Below are 12,849 nucleotides of genomic sequence, written 5' to 3'. Positions count from 1 at the left end.
GTTACATTCTTTGGGAGTCAAAAAGATGAAGAAAGGTGATTCATAGAGGTTCTTTTATGTATTAAAATTGATATCATATTGTGATTTCAATGGTGTAAATTTATTTAAAGACTTTAATATATTCAAAATTTGCTATTCTTAACCTATGATTTTGGTTACAAGTCAAACATGAAATTAATATGAAATTAATATGTGAGATTTTTTAATTTTTTAAGTTATATATATATATATATATTAACTTCCCCTATATAAACTTATAAACTTTTATAAATATATATTCTCAACCATTATACTTATTTAAATTTAAAAAATTAAAAAATCATATAACTGCTTTTTATTCCACATTGAAATCTCCTGGAATGTTGTAATTGATTTTATCCTAAAAAAGAGGAAGAAAGGTGGTGCATTGAAGTTTTGTCGAGCGACAAAATCGCTCAAGAAGCCTGAGATAGTCAAGCTAAATATGACGTTCATGTCTGGATTAAAGTGGGCTGCCTTGTTTTCTTTAATCCTTCAACATTTCAAAGGTACGTTCATGTCTGGATTAAAGTGGGCTGCCTTGTTTTCTTTAATCCTTCAACATTTCAAAGGTAGTGCATTGAAGTTCTGTCGAGCGACAAAATCCATCAAGAAGCATGAGATAGTCAAGCTAAATATGACCTTCCTGTCTGGATTAAAGTGGGCTTCCTTGTTTTCTTTAATCCTTCATTTCTTCACACGAAAGTGTTGGCTTTTTCCTCCAAATAATTCATAACAGAGGCACTTGGAAATTCCCCAAATAGTTCATAACTGAGGCACTTGGAAATTGGAATTCAGGGAAAGAGGAGGCTTAATAATGGAAGACATGAATGTCAAGATGTGCACTATCAACCTATTCAATCCACTAGCTATTGACTCAAATGCATTAGCATTTACATTAGTATTGTCTTATCAGATAATTTCATTGGCAATAGCTCCGCAGGAGAGGGTTGACTTTGCTGGTTTTTGCCAACTGCCCTGCAACTCTATTATTGTATTTGAATTGTTGAGCCCCATTCTGCATGAGCCCAGAAGCCTCACGTGCATGTATGCCCACCTTATGGGTGATTACTACTGTTATCATGGCATTTACCCATATTTCATGGCCTCCTGTAAAATTCTGGTCATTATGAGATTATGTGTAGTATTCCCTGAACATTCTGAGACACTAACAGGCTGTTTTCAATAGAATCAGAGGTCACAAAATATGGAGGTTTTCATGGACTTCATGAACATTATGACATATGGGATTTCGTTTCCTTATGCAAAATTCTGCTCATTGTGACAATATGCTTAACTGTTCCTGAACATTCTGACTACAATGAAGCTATTGTCATGGTAAACAAAGGGAAAACAACATGAGTGTACCTGAAAATTCACTGTGTATTGCATTGAGGGCACTTGTGGTTGCCCTTTTGGTGGTTTACCTTGATGGACTTAATGAAGAGGGGCAATGTCTTCTTGACTTTAAGAAAAGCCTTAACGGCCAGTCTGGCATATTGAAAAGTTGGATTCCCACTGATGAGAATCCCTGTAATTGGGAGGGTGTAAAGTGCATAAACAGTACTGGTGATGCTAGAGTATGGTCCCTCAATCTCAGTGGCATGAATTTGACTGGGAACTTGCCCCCCAGTATTTCGAATTTGACTTATCTGAGAGTTCTGAACATTTCAATGAACAAGCTGTCTGGTGAGATGCTGCCTGAGCTTGGGGACTGCCTGCAGCTGGAGATTCTGGATTTGAGTAACAATAGTTTGCAAGGTAACATCCCTCCACGATTAGGCAAGTTATCGTCCTTGAGAAAACTGTATTTCTTTGAGAATAGAATTAGTGGCAAGCTGCCACAAGAACTTGGTAATCTCTCATCTCTTGTGGAACTTCTTATCTATGGCAATAGTCTCAATGGTCCATTGCCTAAATCGTTTAAGAATCTCAAGAACTTGAAAGTCTTGAGTGCCAAGAAAAATTATTTGAATGGAACAATCCCATGGCAGCTGGGGAACTGTGCTTCTGCAATTGAGGTTGATCTCTCTGAAAACAATTTCACAGGAAATATTCCTCGTGAACTGGGACAGTTAACAAATTTAGAGAAATTGCATCTATCCTGCAATAAACTTAATGGCACTATTCCAACTGAATTCCAATATTTGACCTCTTTGGAACATCTACAACTTTTTGATAATTTCTTGACTGGTATAATTCCTCCAGAGATAGGAATTTACAGTAGACTAACAGTTCTTGATCTGTCAAAAAATCTTCTCAGTGGGAATATACCAAGTCAAGTTTGCAAGCTTGGAAAATTGCAACAGTTACACCTTTCGTCCAATCAGCTGGTGGGGAATATTCCTGATGGTGTGAAGACCTGCAAATCTCTAACGAAGCTGTGTCTGGCAGAGAACAAACTGACTGGTAGCCTACCAGTGGAGCTTTCCGAACTTGTAAATTTGACTGCAATTGATTTATATCGGAACCAGTTCAGGGGATTGATTCCACCAGGGCTAGGGAACTGCAAAGCTCTGCAGAGGCTTCACTTGTTCAATAACTATTTGGTGGGTCGCCTCCCGCCCGAGCTTGGGAATCTTTCGCAAATAGTGGAACTAAATATCTCATCAAATAAGCTTACAGGAAGCATTCCTCCACAGCTTGGAAAATGCATAAGACTTCAACGACTTGACATGAGCAGAAATTCTCTTAGTGGCAGTCTCCCAAAAGAGATGGGCAATCTTCTTGCTTTGGAATTACTGAAGCTTTCTGATAACAAACTGTCAGGAGAGATTCCTGCCATTCTGGGAAGCTTTTCCCATTTGACAGAGCTGCAAATGGGTGGGAATAACTTTTCAGGACCTATCCCACCACAGCTTGGTCAGCTTAAAGCCATACAGATTGCTCTAAATCTGAGCATGAATATGCTTTCAGGGGAAATACCGGCTGAACTAGGCAATCTGAATTTGTTAGAATTCATATATCTCAATAACAATCAATTTGTTGGTCAACTTCCTCCTTCATTTGCAAATCTCTCCAGTTTAACCGTGTGCAATGTTTCATACAATAACCTTACTGGCCCTCTGCCTAATATAACTATATTTCGCAAAATGCCTGTTAGTTGTTTCATAGAAAATCAAGGCCTCTGTGGAGGGCCAATGCCAGATGCATGTCAATCCTCAAATGCAGGGCCATCCCCGGTCTGGCAGAAGCCCAGCAACAAAACAGGGCAGCTTGTGGCCAAAATTGCTGGAGTGTTAGGGGGGTCTTTATTGATTATTATGGTGGCAATTTGCTGTTTTTCCAGGCAGCCAGCACGTGTGATTGTTCCTCCAAAAGACGAACAATCTCTTGTTTACTTTTTCCCTACAGAGGCCATCACTTGCCAAGGCATAGTAGAAGCCACAGATAATTTCTCTGAGACAACTGTGATCGGAAGAGGAGCATGTGGAACAGTTTATAAAGCCACCATGCATTCTGGAAAAGTTATCGCTATCAAGAAGATGGCTTCTCAAAGCCAAGAAAACCATGTGGAAAATAGCTTCAACACTGAGATATCAACTCTTGGTAAAATCAGACACCGCAATATCATAAAGCTGTACGGTTTCTGCTATGACCAAGAATCAAAGCTTCTTTTGTATGAGTACATGCCAAAAGGAAGCTTGGGCGAGCTGCTTCATGGAAGTTCATGTATATTAGATTGGGATACTCGTTACAAAATTGCTCGAGGAGCAGCAGAGGGGCTTTCATATTTACATCACGATTGCCTGCCACGAATTGTCCATCGAGACATAAAGTCCAACAATATTCTACTTGATGATAATTTTGAAGCTCACGTGGGAGACTTTGGACTGGCCAAGCTGATTGATGTTCCATATACAATATCAATGTCTGCTGTTGTTGGCTCGTATGGCTATATTGCTCCTGGTACGTAATGTCTGCACCCTGAGAAATATGCTAATGTGTTTGATAAGTTTCTACTGCATGATTATTGCTTCTATGCGCGATATGCTTATTTTTGTGGTCTATGCTTATTCACGATATATTTCGAATTTAATATTCAACGATATGCTTATTGTTGTTGTATCGTTTACTGAATGAACCTTTCCCTTTTTTTTGTAATGATGAAGGAAACTAAGTTAGGGTTAGCAATAAAATTTGGGTTATTCTTGGTTTTGTGATGAGTAGAAAGCTGGGGGCTATTTATCTTTTTCTCACATATTAGTAAATTGGAGAATTTGAACATTAAACTTTTTAATATATAATACTTTATTTTTAATGAAGTTGGCCAAAAAATTAGTCCTTTATTCATATATATTTAGAGATTAGGAATAAATTTTTTACTAATAAATAAAAATAGAAATATGGTTGTAGGTACAAAGAAGTAATGTTTGTGGTTTGTGGGCTGCTACAGTGCACAAATCATCTCTGTGTGCTCTAGCTCCTATCTCTCCTAACTAAATTTTCTTATCTATGGAACAAAATGATCATGAAAGAATGGAATGTCTCTTCCTCCTTGTAGGCGAGTTATAACACACTCCCAATAGCCTACTAGTGGTAAATTTTGACTACATCAACTCTTAACTGTAGTTGCAATATAGACTCTTCTAGAGTCTTTGACATCAAAAACAAATGGCCTGCCCATTTTCTATGAATAATAGGGGCCATCTTTTACATCAAAAAAATGGCCTGTCCCTTTTCCATGAATAATAGGGGTTGACGCAGCATCCTCCCGAATTATAGGTTTGAAAATAGGAAGTTCAACTTTTGAGTGGCATGATACTTCAAAATACTCCAGAAAGGTTTCAGACTCTGTTTTGGGTCTTGCTTGTAAAAAATGGCCCAATGAACTAATTCCTCCACTTTTTCCTGGCCAAATGCATCTAGATAGATGATAACAATATAATAATCCAATCTAAATCAAAAAATTTCGATAAAAATATGAATTCTAATAATAAAAATATATATTTAAAAAACAACGATAATTTTTCTTTTTAAGCTAAAGTAATTTAAAGAAAATATGTAAAAAAGTAATATACATCATTTTCATATATTTTAAATATCTTTTTATAAACCAAAATCATCCCTAACATACATATCTTAACATGAATCTTTTCAATGGCTATGGTCCTTCTCAATCATAATATCTTTTATATGTAAATAATAGTTTGATTGTATGTAGTTTAATTATATGGGACTTTTCGTAAATATTTAAAATAAAATATTAGAAAAATTATTAATTTTATGTGTAATTAATGATTGCAAAATACATTTGTATAAAAAGTTACATTTTATTTTTAATATGAAAAATATTTATTAACAATTCAGTTATCCAAATTTATATTAAAAACTTATTTTATTAAAAAAATAATCACAATCTATTTTTAATACGAAAAAAAACATCTCTTAACGATTCAGTTATCAAAATTTTATTTACATTTATATTTTAATATCTTAAAAGCTTATTTTATTTAAAAAATAATCAAAATTACTTTTATAATATTAATAAATAATATTATGTTTTTTTAAGTAATTAATATTATAATCTAGTTTATGATTTTTTTATTTAATTTAAAAAAAATAATTAAATAAAACGTTATGTAATTTCCCTTGAGCCTTTTATTTAACTTCGTATAGAGCAATAGGGTAAATGTTAAGAACGTATTTATATTCATATTGGCACCATGGAGGTAGGGTTTTGAGCAAAGAGGGCAAGGAAGGTTTTGTAGGGTTTAATGAGAGAGCAATACAGTAAATGAACAGATTTATATTCATATTGGCAGCGTGGAGGAAGCTAGGGTTTTCAGCAAAGAAGGCAAGAAGGTTTTGTAGGGTTTCGTGATACAGCAATGGTGGAAATGTTGGGAACATATTTATATTCATATTGGCAGCGTGGAGGAAGCTAGGCTTTTAAGCGAAGAAGGCAGGGAAGTTTGGAGGAAGCTAGGGTTTTGAGCGAAGAAGGCAAGGAAGGTTTTGTAGGGTTTCGTGATATAGAATGTTGGGAACATATTTATATTCGTGTTGGCAGCGTGGAGGAAGCTAGGGTTTTGAGCAAAGAAGGCAAGGAAGGTTTTGTAGGGTTTCGTGATAGAGCAATGGGATAAATGTTGGGAACATATTTATATTAATATCAGCAGCCGGGAGGAAGCAAGGGTTTTGAGCAAAGAAAGCAATGAAGGTTTTATAGGGTTTCATGATAGAGGAATAGGTAAATGTTGAGAAGATATGATTAGTGCTGAGAAAATATTTATATTCATATTGGTAGCGTGGAGCTAGCTAGGGTTTTGCAGGAATAGGTAAATGTTGAGAAAATATGATTAGTGCTGAGAAAATATTTATATTCATATTGGTAGCGTGGAGCTAGCTAGGGTTTTGAGCAAAGAGGGCAAGAAGGGTTTTGTAGGGTTTCGACGAAAAAAAGATTCCAGTTTTTGCTATGATATAATTTGTGCATTGTTTTCCTGGTCCATCTCTAATTCTTTATCTGGATATTTGTTGGTTGGAAACTGCTGAGAATAACATAATTTGCCCTCAATGGCTGGGTAGCGGTAGCGGGCAGAAGTCATTTGGAAGAAAATCGGATCAAATTTCTAGCGTATATTTGTCAAATTTGTGCACAACAGGATGGCATGGGTAATGGGAGAAACAGGACTGCACAAATATTGGGTTATTCCCAGCTGAATGCAAGCAGTTAAAAAAAAATATATGGGAGATCGGTGGAAAAATGCTGAAATTACAGATTGTTGGATTTATTCATTGCTATTTCGATGATGGCGTATGGAAAGGTGAACTATTGTTAATTGGATCATCTAGTAGTAGAAAGGCGTTCAGTTGCTACTGCATCATCATCCTGTAGAGCATTATTAGGGATTTTGATTCGGTCACCTTCCTGTACTGCCTGCTCATCATTCTGATACAGCCATACATGGAGAAAAAGGTGCGTCGAATTCTTGCGTGAATACGAAGAAAATGACGCTGAACTGTTAAAATCTACCGATAAATTCATGTGTTTGTTGTTTCTTGATTATTTCTTCCGTGTGTCGGTGTGAAAACTTTTGCACTTTTGGCTGTGCTCCCAACTTTCATAAAGCTGTTTGCATGGGATCTATTACTAAAGTAAAGCTATTATATTGGATGGTGATATAGACAAAAATAGAAGAGAGACACTAGACCAAATATGCTATACAAAATTGTAAGCCTGAATCTTAACTGACTGCATATCCACCTAGCTTGCCCTTCTAAATGGTGTAGCAACATAAATTATAATGATAGTTTTGCATTGACAAAAGAAAAATCTCCCATTTGCCCTTTTCTTCCATGGTGGGATCACTCCTGCTCCCTAAAGCCCTTCTGGGGTGGAATTACTGCAGCAAAGAACCAGAAGAAGCCCAAACCCCAGAATAACTCAGAATCTCTGCAACTGAGTCCTATCGCCAATGCTCTCAAGCTCGAAGGTGCTGGAAGAATGACAAGGGTTGAGTGGGAAATGGATCAATGCTATCTCTGCAACTGAGTCCTATCGCCAATGCTCTCAGGCTCGAAGGTGCTGGAGGAAAGACAAGGGTTGAGTGGGAGATGGATCAATGCAAATTTTAGTTGTTATGGTAAATTTTATTTAGTTTGCGAATTTTAGTAATGTTTTGAAATTTGATTAACAGAAATTAGGTTAAACAATTAATTTCAATCTTGAAATTCTAAAATATTTTAGAAATGTAAAACTAAGTTATGTTACAGAAATTTGCAACTAAATTAAATTATCATAATAAAATATAAAACATTGGTATGGGGGCCATATTTGCACTATATTTCAAATACAGGTTGGGAAGATTATCTTGAATGTATTGGAAAATGATACCAAAGAATTGAAACTTGTACACAGTGTCCCTGGTGCGAGCAATGCTGAGGAAATTGGCCCCTTGTTATACCTGATAAACCACAAACTTAAATGTAAACCCCAAACTTAATGGAGGCTGAAAGAAATGAGTTGAGGGAGCGAATGTACCTTTAGTATTGAGAAATGGTTTACACACTGTGTATTGTTTATGTGATATTGGAGTGTGACGACCTTCGTTCGTTATATAGAACAAGACACAGATCGTTGGCAGACCAAGCAACTATACAGAAAATAGCAACTGGTTTAAAGGCGCACTCATTATTATTTTAAATATGCAGGCCTGAGTGTAATCATTGTGATCAAGTCTTTTTGGTAGAGGTATATTTTAGGCTTATATGTAATCATTGTGATCGGTCCTTTTGGTAGAGGTATATTTTAGGATTATTTTTAAAAGGTATGGAGGGAGTGCACGTGCTGAGTGTAAATCTTAGAATTTTGATTTTCAAATCACTTTTATTAATGATTCTTATATTTTAATAAATTTATATATGACTCTTATATTTTATAAAATATAAATTTATGTATCTGTAATTTGCATATATGATTTATTGGTTATTTTTTGGATGCATAATTTAATTTTGAATGAAAATGTGATTGTATTTAATATTTGATTAAATCCATAAAAAGATAATATTAAAATTAAAAAATAGTTTTTTGTCTTTGTTTTTATTTTCCCTTTTTTTTCTCTTTTCTGAATTTGAGAAATTTTGGCCAAGGCTTTTTGAACCCAAGAAGTGTGGTTCATTGAATCAAGCTTGTTGGTTGGAAACACTTCCGCCAAAAATTTCTCTTATGTGATTTCTAACTAAAGACTTTTCTTAAAAAAATAGTTTTTTTAAGATATAAAAATATTTACATGGTATAATGACATCATCATATTGAATTTTATTATTTATTTTAAAGTAGACATCCCTCTTTTGTGGCACCAAATCATAATTGAATGGTATTGATGTAAAGTTGAGAGAGGAATGACAAAAGTACCAAGGAAATCACTATGTTTGAGTCAAAAATAAGTTATTACATGGGGTCATGATCTTAGTATTAGTCTTTAACTAGATTTAGTAGCATGTATTAGTTATTATTTTGGCTAGATTGAAGTCAAAACTATTTTTTTTTTAATTTGTAAGGGTTATTGCATGATTGATGTGGTGTAGGAGGGATGTTCTTATCAGTGTTCCATGAGGACTCGATGCTCCCCCAAGCTCTCTTGGTAGGGGGAAACTCAAGGGAAACATTTCCCCCACATCCCTTTTTAGGGAAACTCTTGGAAAAACAACTCCTTTGTAGGGGGGACACCGAGGGGATGCAAGGGGGACGAGGGTATGCCGAGAGGATGCAAGGGGGACTTTGGGGACGCATATGTGTCCCCCCATTTTTTTGTCTAATAATTTTTTTTAAAACATTAAAAATAAAAATACAAATACAAATTTAAATATATGAAAAAATAAAATAAAAAACAAAAAACAAAAAAATGAAACTATATTAAAACTTAAAATTTGTCAAAACTTGATTTTTTTAAATAAATAAATTATATTATATTAAAATTTAGAACTTAAAAAAAATTAAAAACAATAACAGAAAAAGTATATTAAAACTTAATATTTATTAATATTCTTTAGTATTTTTTGAGAAATTTACTAGTATTTCATTGCTCAGTGCTTTCTATATTTACTTTTAGTTTAGTATTTTATGGCTTTAACATAATATCATTGTCATTGTCATATGATGAATTTACTTTTTATGGTTTTTGAAAAATTGATGTGCATTGCATAATTTCAATTGTCAAATGATGAATTTATTAATTTAATTTAGATATACCTTGCATCATGCCAAATGATGAATTTAGATGGAACATTCCATAATGTCAAAAGATGGATTCAATTTAGTAATTTATTTTTAGATTTACAATGTCAAATGATCATTGATAATTTATAAATGATAATAGTCTAATATGTAATGATGATCATATTTAGTCTTTAGATGTACATTTCATAATTATTAAGATTTTCTATTTAGTTATTGACATATTTTTGGGATTTTATTTTTTTATTTTTATATATTAAATTTTTAATAATTTATAATTTTATAATTTTTATGACTATGACGTCCCCTCGTTTCCCTGAAAATTCCCTAAATTTTGGGGTTGCTTATATACGTCCCCCTTGTGTGTATCCCCGCTACCGCGTTTCCCTGTCTCGGAAGATCGGTGGAACATTGGTTCTTATATACTTGGTGGTTACCTTAACCTCCTTGATATTCTAGTAAGATGGATTGATGGTCATCAACATTCTAAATAGAGTAGCTAGATATGAGAAGGATGCACTTCCCACATAGCACATAGGCAATGTGAAGAGAAGGGGAAGAGGTCATAGATGGCGGCACTATGAAGGTGCACCAAAAGAGATAGTAGGAGTAGTAGTTAGGTGGTTTACAAATTAGCATAGATGTAAGTCACTATTTACAATGGAGATTGATATGGTTGCAACTAGTTCAAGGTGATGTTTCATGTTTTTCCAATGGTGATTTCATCTAGAGCTAAACATTAATGATTTTTGTTGGGGCCTTGTAGTTGTGTTAGTTGGAGATAGTGCATTTATCTTATTAATGTATCAATGACCCATTTTATGTTTTAGAGACAATAATTAATATTGATTACCTCTATGATTTTATGTATTTTTAAGAGGATAGTAAATGTGAGTGTTATGTAATGCTTGTTTTCCTATTATAAAGTGATAGGATATATTTTGAGATAATATTTATAATTATATTATTCTATTGATTAAAAATGAGTGCAATGGGATTCAGAAAGATCCAGGATTTTGAACTATGCTACCTTCTTTCTTTTCAGGAAAGGATACCTTTACATAGTTTTGCTTTATCATGAATAAAAGAGTTTGGATTTCTCCATAAAAGAAACTACACAATCCTTGGGACTCAGGATTGTGGGAACATATATTACATGAATTCACTCTCAATGTGGAGAGAAACACCTATAAATGGACCTTGTCTTGTGAATGAACCTTTTGTGCACACACTTATTGGACTACTTCACTTTCAAACTTGAGGTTAACACTTGCAAATGGGATCATGGCTTATTGATGTACCTCATAGGTACAAGTATTGAGGGCAATGCTTCTCAAAAAGGGATGGAGTGGCATGATCTTCTTTAGTGATGTAATGGGTTAAAAGAGCCCATTAAAGTTAATAATAGTATAGGTACGGAAGCCTTAAAGTGTAATGTTAACTCAGTCCATTATACTAGTATTACTAAATGATGCCCACTAGATATATTTGTTTTCCTTGAAAAATGTCTTATATTTACATAAAGATATCTACAAAAGGAAATACAAGAAGTGGAAGGGTATATTCAATAGACATTATAACCTATCCCTAGAGGCAACTAGAATAAAAAAAAACATAATGCTCTATAGGATTCAAAGACTCGTTGTCATTGATCATCAAAGCACCCTTAAGTAGGTGTTCATAGCATACTTCTTCCCTCCACATAGAATAAAAGGTAGAAAAAGGGATGACATCATGGCTAAAGTTATAAATAATAAATAAGGTTGGAATTTACTAACAATGGAATATTACAATTAATATAGAATGATCCAAAGAGCACCAATCTCCAAATGATGAAAATTGCTAGCAAATCCTACCCTAAAGAAACTTTGAATATTTATCCAAAAGACAACTCTATCAATGATTAGCAAAGTGACACTCTTGGAAAGCATGCTTCACTATCTCTAATCAATGGAAATAGGAAAAAGGGCATAAGAAAGTCCACTCTTGGGAAACTAGGTCTTGGAATTCCTTGATAGACTACTAACCAAGAAATACTCTCAACTTACAAAAAATCCAAACTTACCAAACATTGTCTGTTGGAATTTCTAAGTTTAACCTGTTAGAAATTCTTCCTGTACTATCTAATTTATTTCTTCCTACTTGTTCAATTATTTAACAAGTTATTTACCATGTAAATACTGAAAATAAATACAAGTATAGTATCAACACATACAAATCATCAACTAAAAGTAAACAAGCACACAAGTGACACCGTTGTTTTTGGACTAATGTCCTCGGAAAAACCCAATGCAGGAAAACCGATGCAGCTATTTAGAGGGTTTTATTATTATGCAATTTCATAATACAACCTGGGTGCTAGAAATGGCTCACCCAACACAGAATGCCCTTGGCAGTAGTCCCTCTTAGTTGGAGACAAAGATTCTGGCTAAAACAGCAGATGAACGATCCCACATCAACAATGCATCTTCTGCTTCTTTGCATCACTCTGATAGGTATTGCGTCACCCTATCCGGCTCTCCACCTCTTAGTCTATCCAACAAAATGCTCCCAACACTACCTCTAGGCCATACATGAGCCTCTCTAGCCGAGCGTCAGAGTTTTTGGGCACTGCGTCAACTGCTAGAGCCTCTACGTTAGCCCCTGGACCCTTTGCATCTCACACACTGAACCTCTCTGGCTCTGTGCAGCTCCTGGCTGCCTCTACATTGCCTCTAGCTAGTTCTGCGTCCATCTCCCAGCTTTGTGTTAATCCTCATGGTACTAACTCTACCTCTATGTTATGTATTGACTGCCCCTCAACTGCAACTCAGATCACTCACTCAATTTCCTCAGCAAACCCTACCCCATAAATTGAGTTCTTGATATCTCCTGGTGTCTTCTCCAAATGACCCTCAAGCCTCCTCTTATACTTTTCTTGTTGGCCCATCAACAATAGAGATTAAATTTGTAATCAACGGATGAGATTAGGATTGGCTTGATCCATGAATTTTGGACCATTCTAATTGTGTTTTATATTAATACCCATTAATATTTTATCTTTCCTAAGTTTATACTTAGGAACTCCATTAAAAATATTAATTATTTTAATATCTCCCAAACCAGTTAGATTCTACCCAAACCCTCTCTAGGTCTTGGAGATCTCATGT

The 12,849-nt window shown here is 34.6% G+C and overlaps 1 protein-coding gene across 1 annotated transcript; it reads left to right on the top strand.

Annotated features, from left to right (window-relative positions):
• The first annotated feature begins 1,376 nt into the window (after positions 1-1,376).
• On the top strand, positions 1,377-3,935 carry LOC149226938 (uncharacterized). The gene has a single exon (XM_089380362.1). The coding sequence runs from the start codon at positions 1,377-1,379 to the stop codon at positions 3,933-3,935; it is 2,559 nt and encodes an 852-aa protein (XP_089236488.1).
• The last annotated feature ends 8,914 nt before the right edge of the window (positions 3,936-12,849 follow it).

Source organism: Pinus tabuliformis, chromosome J (assembly GCF_031772625.1).
Source record: "Pinus tabuliformis cultivar Carrire ecotype Pingquan chromosome J, CPIR1, whole genome shotgun sequence".
NCBI classification, from domain to species: Eukaryota; Viridiplantae; Streptophyta; class Pinopsida; order Pinales; family Pinaceae; genus Pinus; species Pinus tabuliformis.
The sequence above is the reverse complement of the archived record's forward strand: the minus strand, read 5'-3'. Positions and strand labels throughout refer to the sequence as shown.

Bases quoted from the DNA above. Each gene is read 5' to 3' on its own strand.
- LOC149226938 (XM_089380362.1), top strand. From the start codon at position 1,377: ATGAGTGTACCTGAAAATTCACTGTGTATTGCATTGAGGGCACTTGTG.